The sequence below is a fragment of the Chiloscyllium punctatum genome, chromosome 33, assembly GCF_047496795.1.
Source record: "Chiloscyllium punctatum isolate Juve2018m chromosome 33, sChiPun1.3, whole genome shotgun sequence".
Taxonomy (NCBI): domain Eukaryota; kingdom Metazoa; phylum Chordata; class Chondrichthyes; order Orectolobiformes; family Hemiscylliidae; genus Chiloscyllium; species Chiloscyllium punctatum.
The window spans coordinates 26262391-26283299 of record NC_092771.1 but is presented as its reverse complement, the minus strand read 5'-3'; the positions used below and the strand labels follow the sequence as shown (position 1 = coordinate 26283299).

The window sequence follows — 20909 nt, the reverse complement described above, 5'->3', positions numbered from 1 at the left end:
GATCCCGTCCAAAAGAATCCTCTATGTAATTTAAAACATTCAGGAAAACGGTTAGCATCTTATTTGTTAGGTATTTCTCTGGTAGTCTCAGAGCCAACAGCTCAGTTGGCACGTTTATGAGTGAGAAAGATTCGGTGAAAGTGATACTGGGTCGATCGATTGTGACAGCTTCCAGTTTACCCTGCCACCTATCTCATTGGCTGTGACCATCTCTGCCCATCTTTCAGCTGAAGCTGATTGGCTTTCATAGGCTTCAGCCTGCCCCCCAACTTCCACGATTGGACAGATGCTCCTGCTTTCTGAGTCATCTGGTTGGGTGATATTTACAACCCTCCCGTCCCCAGGGGGGAGAAGCATTTGAGTTCCTTTAAGATACTTTGTTTGGAACACTGCCTCATCAGCTCAAAGTTACAATGCTTGACCTCAATGCAGTGGCTTATCTGGAGGACCTCCATAATCTCCTGTTTCCTCTGGACTATGTCTGGGTTTAACCTCATGTCTGAAGGAGGGCACCTCCAACATTGCAGTACTTCCACAGTACTGCACTGGAGTGGCAGCCTGGATTTGTGCTCAGGTCTGGGGAGATCCAGTGATCTGGTCACTTCCCTCTCCCCACTCCCTCAGCTGACCAAATATCAGGAGTGTTTAGCTAAATGTAATTAAAACTTTGAGAAGTAGTCCATTACTCAGTCTGTGGTCTTCACTGTAAATGATACAAGGAAAATCCCAAAAATAGCCTAACATCAGGAAATGGGAGGGCGGGAAGAAGTCAAGAAAATTACAATCCCCAGGAAAGTAGTACTGAGCAAATAGTTGTAGTTGCAAGCTGATAATCCTCTGGGTCTTCATGGACTTCATCCTAGGGGGTTAAAAGAAGTAACGAGTGAAATAGTTGACGCATTTTTTTTTACTTTTCCAAAATTCCCTAGATTAATGGAAGGTTCCATGAGATTGTAAAATAGTGAATGTAAGTCCTTTTCAAAAAGCAAAAAACTACAGGCCAGTTTGGTCCACATCTGTCACAGGGAAAAGGTTAGACGCTATTATTAAAGACGATGTAGCAAGTCACTTAGAGAAGTTCACGGTATTATTCAGGAAGAGATAACACAGTTTTGTGACAGGAAAAATCATGCTCAACTAATTTATTGGAGTTATTTGAAGAAATAACATTTGCTATGGATAAAAGGAAATTGGTGGTTGTCTTTACCTGGATTTCCAAAAGGTATTTGAGAAGGTGCCTCAGCTAATGTTATTGTAGATGGGGGCAACATATTGACATGGGTAGAAGGTTAGCAAATAAAGAGAAAGCAAAAATGGGTCATATTGTAGTTGGCAAAATTAGTGAATAGTGCGCCACAGAAGTCAGTGCTGAAGACTCACTTTTTAAAATTTATATAATTTACCAAAGGTATGGTTGCTAAATTTGCTAATGACACAGAAATAGGTGGGAAAGTGTATTGTGAAGATGACACAAATAAACTACAAAAAAAAAATTCGTTAACAAAAATCCAGCCAATGGGGTATGATGTGATACAATGTGAAATTGTCCATTTGGCAACATATTATCAAAATAGTGAGGACATTTTATCCTCCTGTGATGCAGGAGGATCTGGGTAGCCTCATGCATCATTTGTAAAAGATTTGTGTGCTGGAACAGCGAGCAAGTAGGAAAGCTGATAGAATGTTTATTTTGAGGCGAGCTGAATAAAAACATGGAGGTTAAACAGGAAGTTGGTGAGACCACATCTGGAGTACTGTGTATGGCATTAATCTCCGTATTTAAGGAAAAACATAAATGCAGTTCAGAGAAGGTGTACCAGAATGATACCTGGAATGGATAGATTGTCTTGTGAGATAAGTTTGGACAAAAAGATTAAGCTTAGAAGAGTAATGGGTAATTCGATTGAAATTTGCATGATCCTGAGGAGCCTTGACAGGGTGGATGTTGTGAAGATGTTTCCTCCTTATGGGAATATTAGAACCTGGGGTCACTGTTTAAAAATAAGACATTGCCCATTCAAAACAGAGATGAAGTGAAATGATTTTCTTTCAGAGGGTTGTGAGTCATTGGAATTTTCTTCTGTAAAAAGTAGTGGAAGCACAATCCTTGAATATTTTTAAGGCAGAGATAAAAACAGACATTTAATAAGTTAAGGATTGAAAAGTTATCAAGGTCAAGTGCAAGTGAGGAGTAATCAGATTAATCTTGATCTTATTGAATGATAGAACAGACTCAAGGGGCTATATTGAAGCCAATTCCTTCTCTTGCCCTGAATTGAAAGGTTTCCCTGATTTTACTTTCAATTTGCAGCTTCCTCTAGGCTCTTATATGGTACATGTCTAAACTTTCCCCTTCTCTTCCTTGTCTTCTTTATTACTATTTCTGTGATATAGGCTATCAATCAACATTCAGAGTAAAACTACTGACTCCTCCTTGTACCTCAACAAGATCTGGACAGTATCCAGTCTTGAGCTGACAAGTAGTAATTCACACCTTGGAAAATGGCAAGCAATGACCATCTCCAATAAGAGATTATCCAAACAGCACTCCTTGACATTCAGTAGTGCTATCGACACTCAATCCCCCACTATCAACATCCTTGATAATAAATTCAACTGGACCTGTCACATGAACACATTGGCTACAAGAGGCAGGTCAGAGGTTAGAAATGCCTCATGGGAACCTGGGTTGGAATAAAACTCTGGAATCAAGCGTCTACTGATGAGCATGAATCCTTTGTTGATTATGAGGAAAAAAGCCCACCTGGGTCAGTAATGTCCTTTAGGGAAAGGAAACTGCCATCCTTACCTGCTCTGGCCTACTCCAGACCCACACACTCTAGGCCATTAGGGATGGGCAATAAACGCTGGCCTGACCAGCAACACTCAAGTACATTAATTTTTTACAATGCAAGGGAACACTACCACCAGCAAGTTCCCCTCCATGCCACTCACCATCCTGACTTGTAAATATATCACTGTTCCTTCACTGTCACACTTGGGTTCAATATTCTGGAGTTCCCTCCCTAACAGCATTGTGGGTCAACCCACAGTGCCGTTGGACTGCAGCAATTCAAGAAGGCAGCTTACCATCACCACCTTCCCTCCCTGTCCATCTCCTTCCCTCTCCATACTGCTTACCCTTCCACCACCTCCTACCACGCTCTCCTTCTATTCCATCTTTTCCCCTTCCCGCTCCCTCCCCTCCACCCTCTTTGTCCCCTCAACTTCTCCTCCTTCTCTCTTGCCACCCCTTCCTACCCTCTCCCTCCTCCTCCTCCTCCCCTTCCACCTTCATCCCCTAGTTTCTCCTCAACCCTCCACTAACCTCATCCACCCCGTCTTCCCACTTCCCTCCTCAACCATCTACCCACATCCATCCCCTCCTCAACCCTCCCACTCCCTCCATCCGATCCCTTCCCCTCTTCCTTCACCACCCTCATTCATCTGCTCCCTTCCCCAACTCCTCTCCATCCCTACCCTCATCCATCCTCTCAACCCACAACCATCTCTTCCCTTCCTTTCTTCCTCCAACATTCATCCATACCCTCCCTTCCCCCAAACACCCAACCCTCATCCATCCTCTCCCTTCCCCAATCCCTCACCCTCACCCATCCCATCCCCCACTCCTCACCTATCCCCCAAACCCCTCACTGATCAGCTCCCTTCCCCCATCCCTTTCCCCAATCCCCCATCCATCCCCTCCCTTCCCCCCAATCCCCCACCCTCACCCATCCCTTCCCACCAAACCCCCACCCTCACCCGTCCCCTCCCTTCCTCCCATCCCCCTCACCCGCCCCCTCCCTTCCCACCAACCCCCATCCTCACCCGCCCCCTCCCTTCCCCCCCAACCCCCATCCTCACCCGTCCCCTCCCTTCCCCCCAACCCCCATCCTCACCCGTCGCCTCCCTTCGCCCCAACCCCCATCCTCACCCGTCCCCTCCCTTCCCCCCAACCCCCATCCTCACCCGTCCCCTCCTTTCCCCCCCAACCCCCATCCTCACCCGTCCCCTCCCTTCGCCCCAACCCCCATCCTCACCCGCCCCCTCCCTTCCCCCAACCCCCAACCTCACCCGTCCCCTCCCTTCCCCCCAACCCCCATCCTCACCCGTCCCTTCCCTTCCCCCAACCCCATCCTCACCCGTCCCCTCCCCTCCCTTCCCCCCAACCCCATCCTCACCCGTCCCCTCCCCTCCCTTCCCCCCAACCCCCATCCTCACCCGTCCCCTCCCCTCCCTTCCCCCCAACCCCCATCCTCACCCATCCCCCCAACCCCCATCCTCACCCTTCCCCCAACCCCCATCCTCACCCGTCCCCCCAACCCCCATCCTCACCCATGCCCTCCCTTCCCCCCAAACCCCATACTCACCCATCCCCTCCTTTTCCCTCATCCATCCCTCCTTCCCCCCAACCCCCTCACCCATCCCTTCCCCCCAACTCTCTCACCCATCACTTCCCCTCCCCCCCAACCTCCTCACCCCTCCCCCCAATCCCTCCCTTCCCCATCCCCCCAATCCCTCCCCTCTCCCATCCCCCTCCCCTCTCCCATCCCCCTCCCCCCCAATCCCTCCCCTCTCCCATCCCCCTCCCCCCAATCCCTCCCCTCTCCCATCCCCCTCCCCCCCAATCCCTCCCCTCTCCCATCCCCCTCCCCCCCAATCCCTCCCCTCTCCCATCCCCCTCCCCCCCAATCCCTCCCCTCTCCCATCCCCCTCCCCACCAATCCCTCCCCTCTCCCATCCCCCTCCCCCCCAATCCCTCCCCTCTCCCATCCCCCCCAATCCCTCCCCTCTCCCCCCTCCCTCCCCCCCATCCATCCCCTCTCCCTCCCCCCCATCCATCCCCTCTCCCTCCCCCCCATCCATCCCCTCTCCCTCCCCCCCCATCCATCCCCTCTCCCTCCCCCCCCCCATCCATCCCCTCTCCCTCCCCCCCCATCCATCCCCTCTCCCTCCGCCCCCCCATCCATCCCCTCTCCCTCCCCCCCCCATCCATCCCCTCTCCCTCCCCCCCCATCCATCCCCTCTCCCTCCCCCCCCCATCCATCCATCCCCTCTCCCTCCCCCCCCCATCCATCCATCCCCTCTCCCTCCCCCCCCATCCATCCCCTCTCCCCCCCCACCCCCCATCCATCCCCTCCCTTCCCCCCAATCCCCCACCCTCACCCATCCCTTCCCACCAATCCCCCACCCTCACCCGTCCCCTCCCTTCCTCCCATCCCCCTCACCCGCCCCCTCCCTTCCCCCCAACCCCCATCCTCACCCGTCCCCTCCCTTCCCCCCCAACCCCCATCCTCACCCGTCCCCTCCCTTCCCCCAACCCCCATCCTCACCCGTCCCCTCCCCTCCCTTCCCCCCAACCCCCATCCCCACCCGTCCCCTCCTTTCCCCCCCAACCCCCATCCTCACCCGTCCCCTCCCTTCGCCCCAACCCCCATCCTCACCCGCCCCCTCCCTTCCCCCAACCTCACCCGTCCCCTCCCTTCCCCCCAACCCCCATCCTCACCCGTCCCCTCCCTTCCCCCAACCCCCATCCTCACCCGTCCCTTCCCTTCCCCCAACCCCATCCTCACCCGTCCCCTCCCCTCCCCTCCCTTCCCCCCAACCCCATCCTCACCCGTCCCTTCCCTTCCCCCAACCCCCATCCTCACCCGTCCCCTCCCCTCCCTTCCCCCCAACCCCCATCCTCACCCATCCCCCCAACCCCCATCCTCACCCATCCCTTCCCTTCCCCCAACCCCCATCCTCACCCGTCCCCCCAACCCCCATCCTCACCCATGCCCTCCCTTCCCCCCAAACCCCATACTCACCCATCCCCTCCTTTTCCCTCACCCATCCCTCCTTCCCCCCAACCCCCTCACCCATCCCTCCTTCCCCCCAACCCCCTCACCCATCCCTTCCCCCCAACTCTCTCACCCATCACTTCCCCTCCCCCCCAATCTCCTCACCCCTCCCCCCAAACCCTCCCTTCCCCATCCCCCTCCCCCAATCCCTCCCCTCTCCCATCCCCCTCCCCCCAATCCCTCCCCTCTCCCATCCCCCTCCCCCCTATCCCTCCCCTCTCCCATCCCCCCCCAATCCCTCCCCCATCCCCCCTCCCCCTCAATCCCTCCCCTCTCCCATCTCCCCCCTCCCTCCCCCCCATCCATCCCCTCTCCCTCCCCCCCTCCCTTCCCCCCCATCCATCCCCCCCTCCCTTCCCCCCCCTTCCATCCCCCCCTCCCTTCCCCCCCCTTCCATCCCCCCCCTCCCATCCTTCCCCCCCATCCATCCCCCCCCATCCATCTCCCCCCCCCATCCATCCCCCCCCATCCATCCCTTCCCCCCCATCCATCCCTTCCCCCCCCCATCCATCTCCCCCCCCCCTTCCCCCCCCATCCATCCCCCCCCCTTCCCCCCCATCCATCTCCCCCCCCCTTCCCCCCCCATCCATCTCCCCCCATCTCCCCCCCCTTCCCCCCCCCCTCCCCCCCTCCCCCCCATCCATCCCCCCCCTTCCCCCCCACTCCCCCCCATCCATCCCCCCCCCTCCCCCCCATCCATCCCCCCCCTTCCCCCCCATCCATCCCCCCCCCTCCCCCCCATCCATCCCCCCCCCTCCCCCCCATCCATCCCTTCCCCCCCATCCATCCCTTCCCCCCCCATCCATCTCCCCCCCCTTCCCCCCCATCCATCTCCCCCCCCTTCCCCCCCCCATCCATCTCCCCCCCCTTCCCCCCCCATCCATCTCCCCCCCCCTTCCCCCCCCCATCCATCTCCCCCCCCTTCCCCCCCCATCCATCTCCCCCCCCTTCCCCCCCCCATCCATCTCCCCCCCCCTTCCCCCCCCATCCATCTCCCCCCCCTTCCCCCCCCATCCATCTCCCCCCCCTTCCCCCCCCCATCCATCTCCCCCCCCTTCCCCCCCCATCCATCTCCCCCCCTTCCCCCCCATCCATCTCCCCCCCCCTTCCCCCCCCATCCATCTCCCCCCCCTTCCCCCCCCATCCATCCCCCCCCTTCCCCCCCATCCATCCCCCCACCTCCCCCCCATCCATCCCCCCCATCATCCCCCCCCCATCCATCCCCCCCCATCCATCCCATCCATCCCTTCCCCCCCATCCATCCCTTCCCCCCCCATCCATCTCCCCCCCCTTCCCCCCCCATCCATCTCCCCCCCCTTCCCCCCCCCATCCATCTCCCCCCCCCTTCCCCCCCCATCCATCTCCCCCCCCCTTCCCCCCCCATCCATCTCCCCCCCCCATCCATCTCCCCCCCATCCATCTCCCCCCCATCCATCTCCCCCCCCCATCCATCTCCCCCCCCCTTCCCCCCCCATCCATCTCCCCCCCCCTTCCCCCCCCATCCATCTCCCCCCCCCTTCCCCCCCCATCCATCTCCCCCCCCCTTCCCCCCCCATCCATCTCCCCCCCCCTTCCCCCCCCATCCATCTCCCCCCCCCTTCCCCCCCCATCCATCTCCCCCCCCTTCCCCCCCCATCCATCCCCCCCCCTTCCCCCCCTCATCCATTCCCCCCCCTTCCCCCCCTCATCCATTCCCCCCCTCATCCATTTTCCCCCCCTTCCCCCCCTCATCCATTCCCCCCCCTTTCCCCCCCTCATCCATTCCCCCCCCTTTCCCCCCCCCCCTTTCCCCCCCCCCCTTTCCCCCCCTCATCCATTCCCTCTCCCATCACACTGTCTGGGTGTAGTGTGGGGGGAGGGGAGGGGGGGGTGGGGTGGGGGATGGTGCTGACTGACCGCCCTCAGCCTCAGGTGTTGTCAATGAGCATCAAGGGCCCGCGGCCCGGGGGACACTCACTGGCCCGGCCCGGCCCGGCCCGGCCCGCCCGCCTGACACTCCCATAAATAGGGGAGGCCGGAGCTACGTCCTTGTTGCAAAACGTCTTGATTTAAAGGAAAATTATTTCACACACCCCCATCCCCTCCCCACGTTGTGTTGGAGTTTGATTTTTTTTGTTGTGTTGGTGTCGAGCTGTGTATCCGGGAAGGTGACTCCATGGCTTTCTCACTGGTAAGGAGCCCTTTCCGGAGGGAGCTACCTCCCTCTCAGGACAAGGAGGGGGAGACCTACAGACTGTGCTGGGGGTTACTTCAGAGAAATCCTTGGAAACTGGGGACAGAAAATAAATCTGAATTAAACTGCCATGTTTTCTCCTCCCTACCGCTGCAGGGTAGTTACCGTGCATTTTGCATCATGTTCCTTTCCAACTTTCCAGGGGTTTGTGTAATGTATTTGCTTGCATGTTCATTATTTTTTTTAAAAATGTTGCTTAATGACCTCTTTACTTCTCTCCCCGTTCGCGAGGTGCTGTCTCGCCTGATTTTTTTTAAAAAAAGCGGAGACTGCAGCTGTTTTTGCATGAAGCAAAGCTGGCGGCAGTAAAATCCTCTCGTTGTTTTTGCTAAAAATCGCTTTTTAAAAACATGTTTTTGTAGTTCATCTTTTGTCACGCAGCGCCTTGTTTTTATTTCTGCAAGCTACTAGCAGTTTTAAAATGCTTAAAGCTCACAAAGGCACACAATTTTGACCCATGCGTGTCTTTTTTTATTCCAAAAGTCTGAAGCAAATCCGTGTTATTGTACACCTGAATTTTGTACAACTCTGCAGAGCTGCCCAGTGTAAAAGTCGAGTCGCTGCTTACTGTGCATGTTGTATCTTTGCAATGCATCCGACTTAAATGTACGAGCGAAGGGTTTTTGTTTTATTTTGCTTAAATATCCGCAGGAAAAAGGAGGCGTAGTCGTTCATGGTGAGCAAGAGTGGCTTAGAATTGCTTGTGTGCAATACGTTTTTTTGATGCATGCAGCAAAAAAAGACAGCGTTGTGACCGAGAAAGGTTGCAACATTGAAATAGCTCTATTCGGCTGCAGGGTGCATCAGTCTGGCTTGACTTTGCCCGGGACTGCACGTGGAGGAGGGCGGGACGGGGCGGCGCGAGCGGCCGCACATGTGCGTTTGTTTACCAGCCCAGAGCGGACCCGTCCAAATCCCTTGGAGCAGGAGGGGGGGGGTAACAGCAAGGCAGTGGAGGAATAGGAGAACATCACTGTTAGTGACCAGAATTTCACTGCGTATCGCCACCTGTACTTTCTTCAGGTAGTGCTTCGATCCAAGGGCAGACGTGGTCTCTATCCAGCCCTTTTCTGCCGACCGCTCTCCATCCGCTCCCCCCTTTCTGCAGTGGTTGGAAGAACCACCCGTGCGACTGGGGGTGGGATCCCCGTGGTGATGTGCTCCGATTGGTTGTATCGCTGTGATTGACGGGCAAAACAGCGAATCGGGCGTTGGCGGGTTCTGGAGAGGGTGGGGGGAGCGGTGTAGTCCGGCGGGTTCAGTTCAGTCGGGACTTAGACGGCGGACAGTCAAGCAGGGTATTGGGTGGAGAAAGTGGTGGGAGTAACCGTGTGTTACCGGTACCAGTGGGAGGGGAAAGAAAGGAAAAAACAAACAATTTTAAGTGACTTCGGATTAACGGTAACGGGAATGAACGGGGACGTACCCAAAACACGGTGGGAACGGGGTCGGGGGAGGGGGGGGGAGAGTTGCGAGAATTGAGGGCTGATTCGCTCTCATTTGGACGATGGAATATCGAAAGAGAAGGATGTTGTGGGGTAACGGCCCGAAGTATAGGCGGGAATGTTTCGAGGCTCCGGTTGAAGGGGGGGGTGGGGAGGTGTCAGTGGGTGATGGGGATGGAGTTTCCCCGCCCCTCCCCCCACTCTGTCCTCCGGTGCCAGTGCGCACGCGTGCCGCGCATTGCCCGGAGTTGGCCGTTGTGCGCAGGCGCGCCCGCTTGCACGACCGTGAATTCACGGCTGCTCCCACTCCTTTCCCAGGGCGTATTCCTCGCTTCCCTCAACCGTGGGTTGCCATGGAAAAAGTGAGGAGTGCGGCTACTGGAGATCAGTAAAACGTGTGTGGCGCTGTAAAAAGCCCAGCAGGCCAGGCAGCATCTGAGGGGGCAGGAGATGGACGTTTCGAGCCTACAGTTCCTCAGGACTGTTGCTCGTAACGTCGACTCTCTCGCTCTCCGGATGTTGCATGACCTCTGTTTTTACAGCACCACACTTTTGACATGGATTGTCATTGTCAAGGCCACCCACTTTTTTTTAATTGCAATACCCTTCAAACTTCAGCTCTGTAGCTGATCCATTAAGCCAGCCATGCTGATGGAGGTCTAGAGTTGAAGCATGGCAGACTAGTTAAGGATGGCCCAATGCTTCCCCAAAGGATGTTGGTATGGGTTTTAGTTGTGCATTGGTAACTGGTCAAGTCCAGGTTACTGATTCTGTTCAAATTTTGCCACCTCAATAGTATTTTTGCTGCTTTCACTAGTTTATGCATCATAGTTCTGACCCAATGATTGAAATTCCAATACTTTACTAAATTAGGTTGGTGTGTGCCCAATGCATGCTGGTGTTCCTTGTCCTCTAGGTTGTGATTTAGAAAGATCCTGAAGAAAGAATGCATTCCCTCACTTTTACATTCCCACTGGTCCTTGTGTGAAAGGTTTAGACACCAACCTGTTGGACAACCATCTCCATACCACCCCCTCCTGCTCCCTGTCCCCCACACAATGTAATCATTTGCAAGTAAATATGTTTCTGTAAATTATGATAAGGTGTCTCCTAAGTATGGTTTCTCAGGCTTGATAATAAAGGCAGATTTTTGTATTCAGTCTTTGCATTAGGTTTTTTGGAAGTTTTCATCTTTTTTGAGTACTTTTTTCTTATTGTCATTGGCTGGCTAGATAGCAGTTTGTAGGTTGACTACACTAGTTAATTCCCATTCAGCATGTGGTAAACTTCAGAACTTTCTCCCTGCTCCATTGCTGGGAGTGAATGGCAGCAGCAGGCCACTACTCAAAACTACTGAGAAAGATGAGGCTAAGCAGGCCATGAATTAAGTATCTGCCTTTAGGATCGAGCACTTGTGGAATGGAACTGGTTTTCATGGCAGTCTTTTTTTTTTTCTCCCCCCTCCAGAACAACGAGATTGGCCGAGGTCAAGATTGCTGGGATGTGCCCACTTCTACAGAAAGCCCAGCCTTGTCTACCTGCAGGAATGCTGACATCTTCCGTAGAATAAACGCTATGTTAGACAACTCTTTGGATTTCACAGGCGTCTGTACTACTCCTGTCACCAAGGGCCAAAGGGAGAATGTGGGAGGTAATGGATTTGATAGGAAAAGTAATGGTAGAAATTCTCTAACTTCTGGTTCAGAAGTCAGCAGGGCGTTGTCATAATTTCAATACCCACTTTTTTTTTAAAATTGAAATTCAAATGCATTCCATCCACACTGCTTTCATGTTATACAACATTCCTGAACTGCTTTATGGGAGGATGAGTATATGGAGAGGACAGCATGATTTGATCCAGTTTTGTAAAAGGATATGAAAATTATTGAACATCTGCTTGATCAGAAGTTTAAATCCTCCATGGAGTGGTTGGGGAAGAATTTCAAAGCTTGGAACAAAGCTAGCTGAAAGAACCAGTAATGGTGGTCTAAGTTTTTAATTAAATGAATCTGTAAAAGCTGGAGATGTGTAGAGAATGATGTAAAGACAGGAATGGGCTAGTGTTTGTGGGGGTGGGGAGAGGAGAGAGGAATTGCAATCAAAGGCTGGATCTTTCAGTACAGTTATGGCTACCAAAGTAACAATTTTAATGTTGTAAGAATTGCCTTCTTTCCCCCCCGCCCACAAAGTAATGGGAGAAAGGTGAAACAACCACTCTGCCCATGATGTTTGGTCCCCAAGTCAACTAGAATATCATGCTTTATTGTGAGTGTTGTTTATTACTGTCATGACTGAACATGGTGTGAATTAAAATTTAGTCCTTTTTGGTTTTGTTGTAATATCTTGGTTTGTGCTGACCCATTTAATTTTTACCTTTTTTATGTAACCATCAGATTAACTACTTTCGACCTGTCTGCATAAGCAAATGTTGGCTACTTCCCATGAAATGGGGTAAATATTTTAGCAGTGGTGATACATTGAGAGAATCTAAATTAGTTTCCATACTAATGCCTACCTATAATTCCTCTGCACTCTAATTTTACAAAATTGTTGCTTGAGATCAGGTGTACTGTTTGTGCACCCCCTTAAAGGAGACTCTTTAATCACAGTAATGTTGCATTTAGATTCTGTGGAATCCCTACAGCCTTAAAGCAGGCTACTGAGACCGCACTGACCTCTGAAGGCCATACCTCCCAGACCCTTGCCCTTAGCCCAGTCCCTGTAACCCTGCATTTCCCATGGCCAGTCCACCTAACCTGCACATCTTTGGACTTCAGGAGGAAAAGCACACAGGCACAGGGAGACTGTGCAAACCCCACGCAGTCACTTAGGGTGCAATTGAGCCTGGGTCCCTCGTGCTGCAAGGCTTATTGTAAAAATGAGTACACTAGCAATCGCAACAAAACTTCAATTTGTAAAATTAACATGACAATTAAGTTGGTGCTCTGTTCACCTTAATTTCAGTTAATTTTAAAGGAAACTTTGACTAAAACCACAACAGTTCACAATGCTAGGAAATATCTCCTGTCTCTATTTCAATTCTGCATTTTATCCAGCTTCAGACACTTTCCAGAAACGAGTGAAGTATATCCTGTGAATCCTCTTTCTGGTAAGACATTTGTAATATGTATTAGTATGTCTGTTCCTGTAACTGAAATCTATTGACTTTACTATCCCTTCACTGTTTCTTGGTAAACAGATGCTAGTTTATTCATACCCATGAAAGAAGAAAGTGGTAAATATCTTTAATTGAACTTGACAGAAATAAGTTTTTTAAACTGTTGGAAGTCTGAAAATAATCCTTTGGTTATAATAGACTTGAAGGCTAGCAAATGGAAGTATTTATAAATCCCTCTATCCTAACATTAAAATTAATATTGCAAATAACCCCCAGATGGCTGGGGGAATACTTCACACTTTAAGACTCTGGGCTGTAACAGATGAAAATAACAGCCGACTAAAATCAACACAAATCAAACCTTGATTAAAAGTCAACTAATGGGCCAGAGTAAAGGATAGGTACTCTGGCATTAATGAATATTATTGCAATACATCTACATCTTTTGCTCTTTCTGGCTGTAGTGAAGATTGAGAACTGTTATTCCTGACTCTAGGACAAGTCAGCAGACTATACTTGACATCTGAATGTTATGTCTCAAAACATTACTGAGTTGAGTACAAGTCAAAATAAACAAATATAAACCCAGGATGAATGTTGGAAACCTGTCTCCAAGATTCTGGAGAACGTCAACAGGTCTGGCAGCATCTGAAGAAATGTTTTAAGTCTGGTGACCCTCTTAGAGTGGATGTTAGCTGAGTTAGTGAGAACAGAAAGGGTTAAGCAAACAGATTGCTACGATCTCCCTTGGTTCAAAGTGTGTTGCTAACAAGAAGTTAATTGTGCTGGGAGCAGCCCATACAGGAGAAGCTGTAGGGATTAGTCGAAAGGAGTGCAAAGGGTGCTCATGCTCTGAAATGAGTAATGCTCCATGTTCAGTCCTAAGGCTGTAAGGTGACAAAGCAGAACATCAAGTGTTCCTATAGCTTGTATTGAGCCTTGCTGGTGCACTCCAGTGGACTGGAGCCAAAGAAATGATAGCATGATATGTTGAAGTAGTCATTTTTTTACAGACCATGGTCAACTAGTTTGTTTAATCTTGCCAAATAACTCCAATGCCCTTTCCTGTAATCTTCTCTGGCGCTTTAGTTGTGTTAAGTACGATATGGTTGCTATTAGCCATGTTTGAAAATCATGTGGATTGTGACCTGAATCTTGAAGGGTACCAGACATTTTTAGGCAAGATGACTGTTAATTCTGTATTAGAACAACAGGATGACCCTGGAATCCATTTAGGAGAAATGCCAAAGGAAAGGAATCACTTGGAGTAATGCATAGCCCCTCAGTAACCACATGACAGGTGGAACAAAAAGGAAGAAATAATGGTTTGTCAAAGGCGCAAGGGAGGTTTGATCTAAAATGTATACTTAAGTTAGATAAGTGATTTGGGGACAAGTTTATAAGTGTTTTTAGGGTAGCTTGTTAGATCATATTCTCCTGAATTGGCAAAGAGGGCTGGATATAGCAAATCTGGTATTTCTGAACAAAATGGGATTAGAATGATTTCAAAAGTGCACATAGGTAGTTGTGATCATAATTGAATTTTACAGTGAGTTTGAGGGAGAGTGGTTCAAAACTGTATTTGAAATGTTTAAATGAAGGCACAAAAGCAGTTGGTTAAAATTAGGCTGAAAGATGGATTAAGGACAGTAATAGATCTCTAAGGGAATATTTCATGTGGAAATTCCTAATGTTGGTAGGTATGTATACTAAGTGGCAAAAGTATGCAATACATTAGTATACAAAACTTTGAGACAGTTGGAGGGTGAGGTGTATGTAATGGCCATCACTGACTTAGTATACTGGAGAAGCTGAAAGGTCTAAAGTGGATGAAATCACCTGAGGTAGATTAGTTTTTACCCCAGAGTTCTGAAGGAGATAGCTAAGGAAATTGTGGAAGCACTGGTGGTGATCTTTCAGGTCTAATGAGTCAGTGTTCTGGGGGACTGGAAAATGGCTAGGTTTCCCTGAGAAAGAGAAGGCCACTGACTAGAAATCATAGGCCAATTAGCCTGACCTCCAGATTGGAGACCTAAATTATTTTCTAAATGGGGACAAGTTGCAAAAATCTGAAGTGCAAAGGGACTTGGAGTCCTAATTCAGTTAACAATGCAGGTTCACTTTGCACTTGCCTTCATTGCTGGTGGCACAGTAGTTAGCACTGCTGCCTCAGTGCCGGAGACCTGGGTTCAATTCCTGCCTCAGGCAACTTACTGACTGTGTGGAGTTTGCACATTCTCCCCATGTCTGCGTGGGTTTCCTCCAGGTGCTCCAGTTTCCTCACATAGTCCAAAAAATGTGCAGGTTAGGTGAATTGGCCATACTAAATTGCCCGTAGTGTTAGGTGAGGTGGTAAATGTAGGGGAATGGATCTGGGTGGGTTGTGCTTCGGTGGGTCAGTGTGGACTTATTGGGCTGAAGGGTCTTTTTCCACACTAATCTAATCTTAAAAATTAGCATTCATTTTTGAGGGCTAGATTACAAGAGCAGCTATGTAGAGGTTGTGTAAGGCTGTGGTGAGACCACCTTTGGAATATTGAGTAGTTTTGGGCCTGTATATGCTGGCCTTGGAGTACAGAGAGCAATTACAAAAACCTTGGAGATGAAGGTCTTCTGAGCTATTGAGTGTGGGCCTGTCTTTCAATCCGATCCCCCACATCCTTTGAAACTTACAGAATACAGGAGGCTGGGTAGAGTGGATGCAGAGAAAACATTATCTCTATAGGAGAGATAAGGAACTGAGGGCACAGCTTCAAAATGAAGGATGACTCGTTAGAACCGTTTTGCTAGCCAGGTCATGAATTTGTGGCAGTTATTGCTGCAGGGCTATGGAGGTCAAGCCAATGAGTTTCTATACCAGAATAGGTTCTTGATTTTAGTAAGGGGATCAAGGGTTGCAAGGAGAAGACCAGAGAATGGGGTTGAGAAACTGATCAGCCATGATCAAGGATTGGAGTAGACATTGTTGGGCTGAATGGCCTAATTCTGCTCCTAGATCTAAGTCTTAACTTGAACTGTTATGATTAGTATTAATCTCAAACACCAAGAAAGAAAGCTTGGTTCAAAGACATGGCAGATTAGAAAACTGGATTGAACATGAAAAGCATGACCAAAAAGGAGAAATTGAATGTGAACTAGCCAGAAATGAAAATATTACTTCTAAAATGGTCTTATTTACCCAACCAGTGTGCACTCTTCACTATAGAAAGTGAAGCAGGAGACTTTAATAAGTGAGCATAGTTTTCACACAGGTCTTCTATATAGTAACAATATTTTTGAAGCTGTTGTAAATTAGAAATGGAAAGGCAGGCCTTCTACCTCTACCACCAGAGAAGTAGCATGGGGTAAATCTTCAGATGCAGTGTCCCAAGTCCTGAGACCGATCCTTAGTTGTACTTTGGAAAATTGAAACCAATCTCAAAACATTCCTTGATTTTTGGGACTGTTTTCCATCTGGAAGATGGTGAGTATAACACCATTCAAAATGGGAGGGAGAGGAAGTGGGATGTGTTTGGATACAAGGTATGGTTGGTGAACTTGCTGATGACCAAAATAGGAAAGTTGTGAACAGAACGTGAGTTACTAGGTGTTAGATCAAGTGGGCAAAGATCTGGCAAATGGAGTAAATGTGGAGGAAAGTATCCAGTCTTCCATTTTTGGCTGGAAGAATAAAGAAGCATATCTTACGGTGAGATTGCAGAACTCTGAAGCAGGAGAATGAGATGTACTGGTGCATGAATCCTGACTTAATAAGCAAGTACATAAGTAACTGGGCAAGTGGACAGAATGTTGTCTGTTGCAAGAGGAATTTAACATTAAAATTAATGTTCATGCTTTAGTTTCTTGGTTAGACAGCATCTGAATGGTGACTTTTTTCCTTGAAGGAAAACACCCTTTTGGACTGAACAGCATTTTTGCTTAAAGGGACAAACAAACTGGTTTTTGTTAGTGAGGCCAGGCTTAGAAGTTGATTGCAAGTTGGTTTTTGATCAAAAATGTCTACATTAAGACTGGAGTGGGGGAAAGCAGTATGCTTAACCAGATAAGTGGATGTTGGGCTATTGAAGTCCACAACTGGAAACCTATGCTGGCCAGTCTGGGAGGGAACATGATCTTCCCCAGGAGGGACTAGGAGGAGTCAGCTAGCTGCTACTTGAAAGCATCTTGGCTAACCCCTCCTTATCAGCCTCTGGTAATTCAGAATATAAACTAAATTTCATGTTTTGAGACTTTCTCCGTGAACTGAGGTGGCCATTTTTGCTTGAAGCAAGCAAGAAACCATTTTTCCTGAGGAACAATTCACTGACTACTCGAACAATCTTGCCAGATTGTTCTTATTTAACCGTTCACCTTTTTGTCTTGTGTGAATGGGTCTAGGGGGAAAAAACAATGGGTTAAATGATAGATTTTAAATTAGTAACTTTTGTTCAACTGAAGTTATTGTATTAGTTTATCTTTTGATTTTAATCTGCAGATTCACCTTTTGAATTATTCAAAGTTTGGTGGGAACCGTTGTGGTCACTCTTTTTTGCAGGGCTTCAAGTTTTAATTTTATGGTGTTGTAAAAACAGCTGGCAATGCTGTTTTCTTTTTCTTTTGTTTAAAGACAACAGTTCTTGGTCTCCATCTTGCAACAGCCAAGACCTCATTATTTAGATTCCCTCCAATATGGAAAAGGCCCTTGGCCCAAAAAGTCCACACTGACCCTGCAAAGAGCTACCCACCCAGCCTCATTCCCCTACCTATAGTTCCCTCTAACTAATGCACCTATATCTATGGGTAATTGAGTATGGCCAATTCCTGATCTGCACATCTTTGGACTGTGGGTAGAAACCTGCACAGACACAGAACATGGGTCCCTGGCACTGAGGCAGCAGTGCTAACCAGTAAGCTACCATGCTGTCCCTCTAGTGGCAGCAAAAAATAGGGGGAACAAAGCTTTCAAGGCAGCTCCAGGAGGCTTTGAGACTTTCCTCAAATGGGAGCTTTATCTTGAGGAATCTCTGGGCAGATGAGCCTTCTATCCACTGGAATAGAGTCATGGTGACTTGATTAAAACATCTCAAATCCTGAGGCACCTCAACAGGATAAATGTCAAGAATGTCTCCTTGTGGGAGAGTCTAGATGTCGGGGTTTCTTCTATTTTTAAAATAGAACAAGGATATGGTTTGCTATACATTTTAAGAACAGTCTTGCTAAAAACTTAGTGGAAGCAGAGACTTCTAATATTAAAGCAGAATTTCTTAGTGAGCAAGGAGTTGAAATATTGTCAGGTTAGTGTGAACATAGTTGAGGTTACAGTCAGATCAGCATATTTAATTGGTGAATGCTCAGCTAATGACCTACTTCTGCTCCTAATTTTATGTTCAAATGTTGATGAGGAATGTGCAGCATTTTGCTGTTGGCTGCTAAAATGTGCAGTGTCACAAGTTTCTGCAATCAGGCCTAGGTTTAGCAATAATTGAAAACACAGATTAAGTTCTTGTGCAAAAATAGTGTCTCCACCTGAGCTAGAGGTTCTGATTCAAGTTCCACCTGTTCCCATGTAATGTTTTCTGCCCAACTTGTTCAAAGATATCTTAGGCTGGGGAAATTTGACTTGCAGGTTGGGAGTGAGAATGAGCCTTCTAAGGATTTGTTTGCCCTATACTTGAAGGTGGGGCAGGGCTGAGGTTGTAAACTGATTGCTCCATGGTAGTCAGGTTCCCACAGACCCAGGTTTTAGATTTTGCTTTCATAACCTGAATGCAGTGCCTTATGTTGCCATCAAGACACAAGTTAGGGTCCAGTCAAAATTGAAGGGTGCTGAAATCAGCCAATTGATACATCCAATCACTTGCAATTAATACTTACTATCTGCCTTCTCCCATTTCTTTACATAACTGCATGACTTCTAGCTTACCTTTTTTAAATTACTAATCATACTGCCTCTTTCATAGTGTATTTTTGCTGGAGCAAAGTTAGTTGTTTTGAGTTGTTACATAATTCAACAGTAGACTCTAGCTCTTGATTTTTGCATTTGATTCTTCATAACATGCATTCAGCCTTGCCTAAACAGACATGAGGATTTGTATGTTTTGGTACTAGTGTTAAGGTACTAAAATGATTTGGGTTGAATCAGTATTTATGCATTGAGGAACCTTCCCTTTTTGGAACAATAGGGAGAAGTATTTTGGATCTTGACAGTTTCTCTGTTCTCAGCAGTAAAATTCTCACTTTGAACTTGAAGGAAGAACTTCCTTTTTTCGATCTAAGTAATTTTTAAGTGAAGTAATCTAAGAATTATCTCCTTTTGTCTATCAAACTGATGTAAGCATACAGTAAAATGATTACTTGACCAGCATACCTTTTTACCCTAAGCTATGAATAGGAATGACTAAACTGCCTTCCAGCTTTCAACTGTAACTGACTTGTCCCTGTCTGTTTGCCTAGGTTTCGGGTGAGAGGGAAAGAGGAGACCTAAAGGGCAACTTTTTCACGCAGCAGGTGGTGCATGTATGGAATGAGCTGCCAGAGGAATTGGCAGCTAGTACAAATCTAACATTTAGAAGCCATCTGGATGGGTATATGAACATGAAGGGTTTGGAGGAATAAGGGCTGGCTGCTGGCATGTGGGGCCAGACTAGGTTGGATATCTGATAACATGACAAGTTGGATCAAAGGGTCTGTTTCCATGCTGTACATCTGACTCTAAATTAGTTAAACTCTAATTAGTGCTGTACTCCAAACTAATTTGAGGCAGAGTTCTTATTGCAAAACAACTTCACTGCAACTACTCAGTCTCATCCCTTTTTTATTTCAGATTAACTTGACTTTTCTGGCCTGAATACTATTTTGGCAAATTGGCTTTCATTACCTAATTCAAGGATCAACCTTGGACCCATGTCACTTTTGTTAAAACTAACATTTAGAACAGGGCAGGCTATGCAATATTCTGGTCACTGACACACTTAATGATGTAAGCTTCCTTTGCAATTGTGCATGGCTGAATTGGACAGTTTGTCTATTGACTGACTCATTGTGTAAAAGGTTTTGAAGATTTGTAGCTCAGGTTGATGTTTTGGATGTAGGTTTGATTGCTGAGCTGGAATTTCATTTCCAGACACTTCATTACCCTACTAGTAACCTCTTCAGTGGGCCTCGGGCAAAGCAATGCTCAAAATTCCTGCTTTCTATTTATCTGTTTGGGTTTCTTTGGGTTGGTGATGGGAATGAACCTTCCAGCTCCATGTGCAAACCTACATCCAAAAGGTGTTGTATTTTATGCATCTAATGGACAAACTGCAAGACAGTGGTACAAACTCTTGGATTGCAGTAAGGCTTTAAGACTGGGAAGTAATTATCTTGTGGTATTATTGCTAGACTTGTATTAATACAGAGACACTCATGATATTCTGGGGACCTGAGTTCAAATCCTGCTATGGCAGATGATGGAACTTGAATTCAATAACCTGGAATTAAGGGCTAATGGCTTTTTAAATGTACAATTGGCAGTTGAAGTCCTCTCATTCACAAATGTGAACTATGCAAAGAAACTGTCATGCATTTCTTATTTGGCCTATATTTGCTCCAGATCCACAAGTGGTTCTCTTCTGATAGAGATGAGCAATAAATGCTGGCCAAGCCAGTGACAATCATATCCTCCAAATAAGATTTTCTTTAATGTGATGCCTCCTGTATAACCAACCTCTAATTCTCTAGATTTAGCTGAAATGGGTATGACAAACTGGCATGAGTATCCTGTCTTGAAGCTAGAATAAGCTTGTCCTGAGTGTTTTATGGTGGCTAAAAATTTTCAAGTACAGTCTATTAGAGCAAGATTCCTTGAGCAAAATGATAAAACAAATTTTTGGTTAGAGATTGAATATTAGCTAGGGCACTCTACAATTAAAACTAAATCTCAAGGAGTCAATGAGACTTTTTACCAAAATAAATCTCCTTCAATACTGCAGTATTGCCTTAATTGATATAGAATCTTATTTGCCTGATGGGTGGCATAAAACTGCAATCCTTTTGACCTTGACAGCTGAAGAAAAGACTACACAGCCAATCATTTGCCAATTGAGATTTCTTCTATCTCGTCATAGAATCCCTACAGTCATTCAACAGCTTTTGGTTCTTGTCCAAGCATGTGAACTGATTACTACCTCCAAGTGGATCTATAATGGCAAGTGGATAGCCAAATCTAAAGCATCTTTATCAAAACAGCATTGTGACGTTTACTCTAATTATCTTAAATTGAAAGCTTTGCCACCTTCAGAAACCGATCC

The 20909-nt window shown here is 47.9% G+C and overlaps 1 protein-coding gene across 6 annotated transcripts in view; it reads left to right on the top strand.

The window, feature by feature from the left end:
* Positions 1-7921: 7921 nt before the first annotated feature.
* Positions 7922-20909, top strand: part of cpeb1a (cytoplasmic polyadenylation element binding protein 1a) — a 127946-nt gene continuing 114958 nt past the window's right edge. Inside the window, exons 1-2 of one of the 6 annotated variants that reach the window (XM_072553194.1) lie at positions 7922-8013; positions 10989-11172. In XM_072553194.1, the coding sequence (XP_072409295.1) occupies positions 7999-8013; positions 10989-11172 (199 nt within the window). In that variant the 5' untranslated portion in view covers positions 7922-7998. Of the gene's footprint in view, positions 8014-9355; positions 9513-9776; positions 9884-9912; positions 10241-10988; positions 11173-20909 lie in introns of those variants that run through there. The other 5 variants (XM_072553198.1, XM_072553197.1, XM_072553195.1 and 2 more) reach the window with 5 other exon arrangements.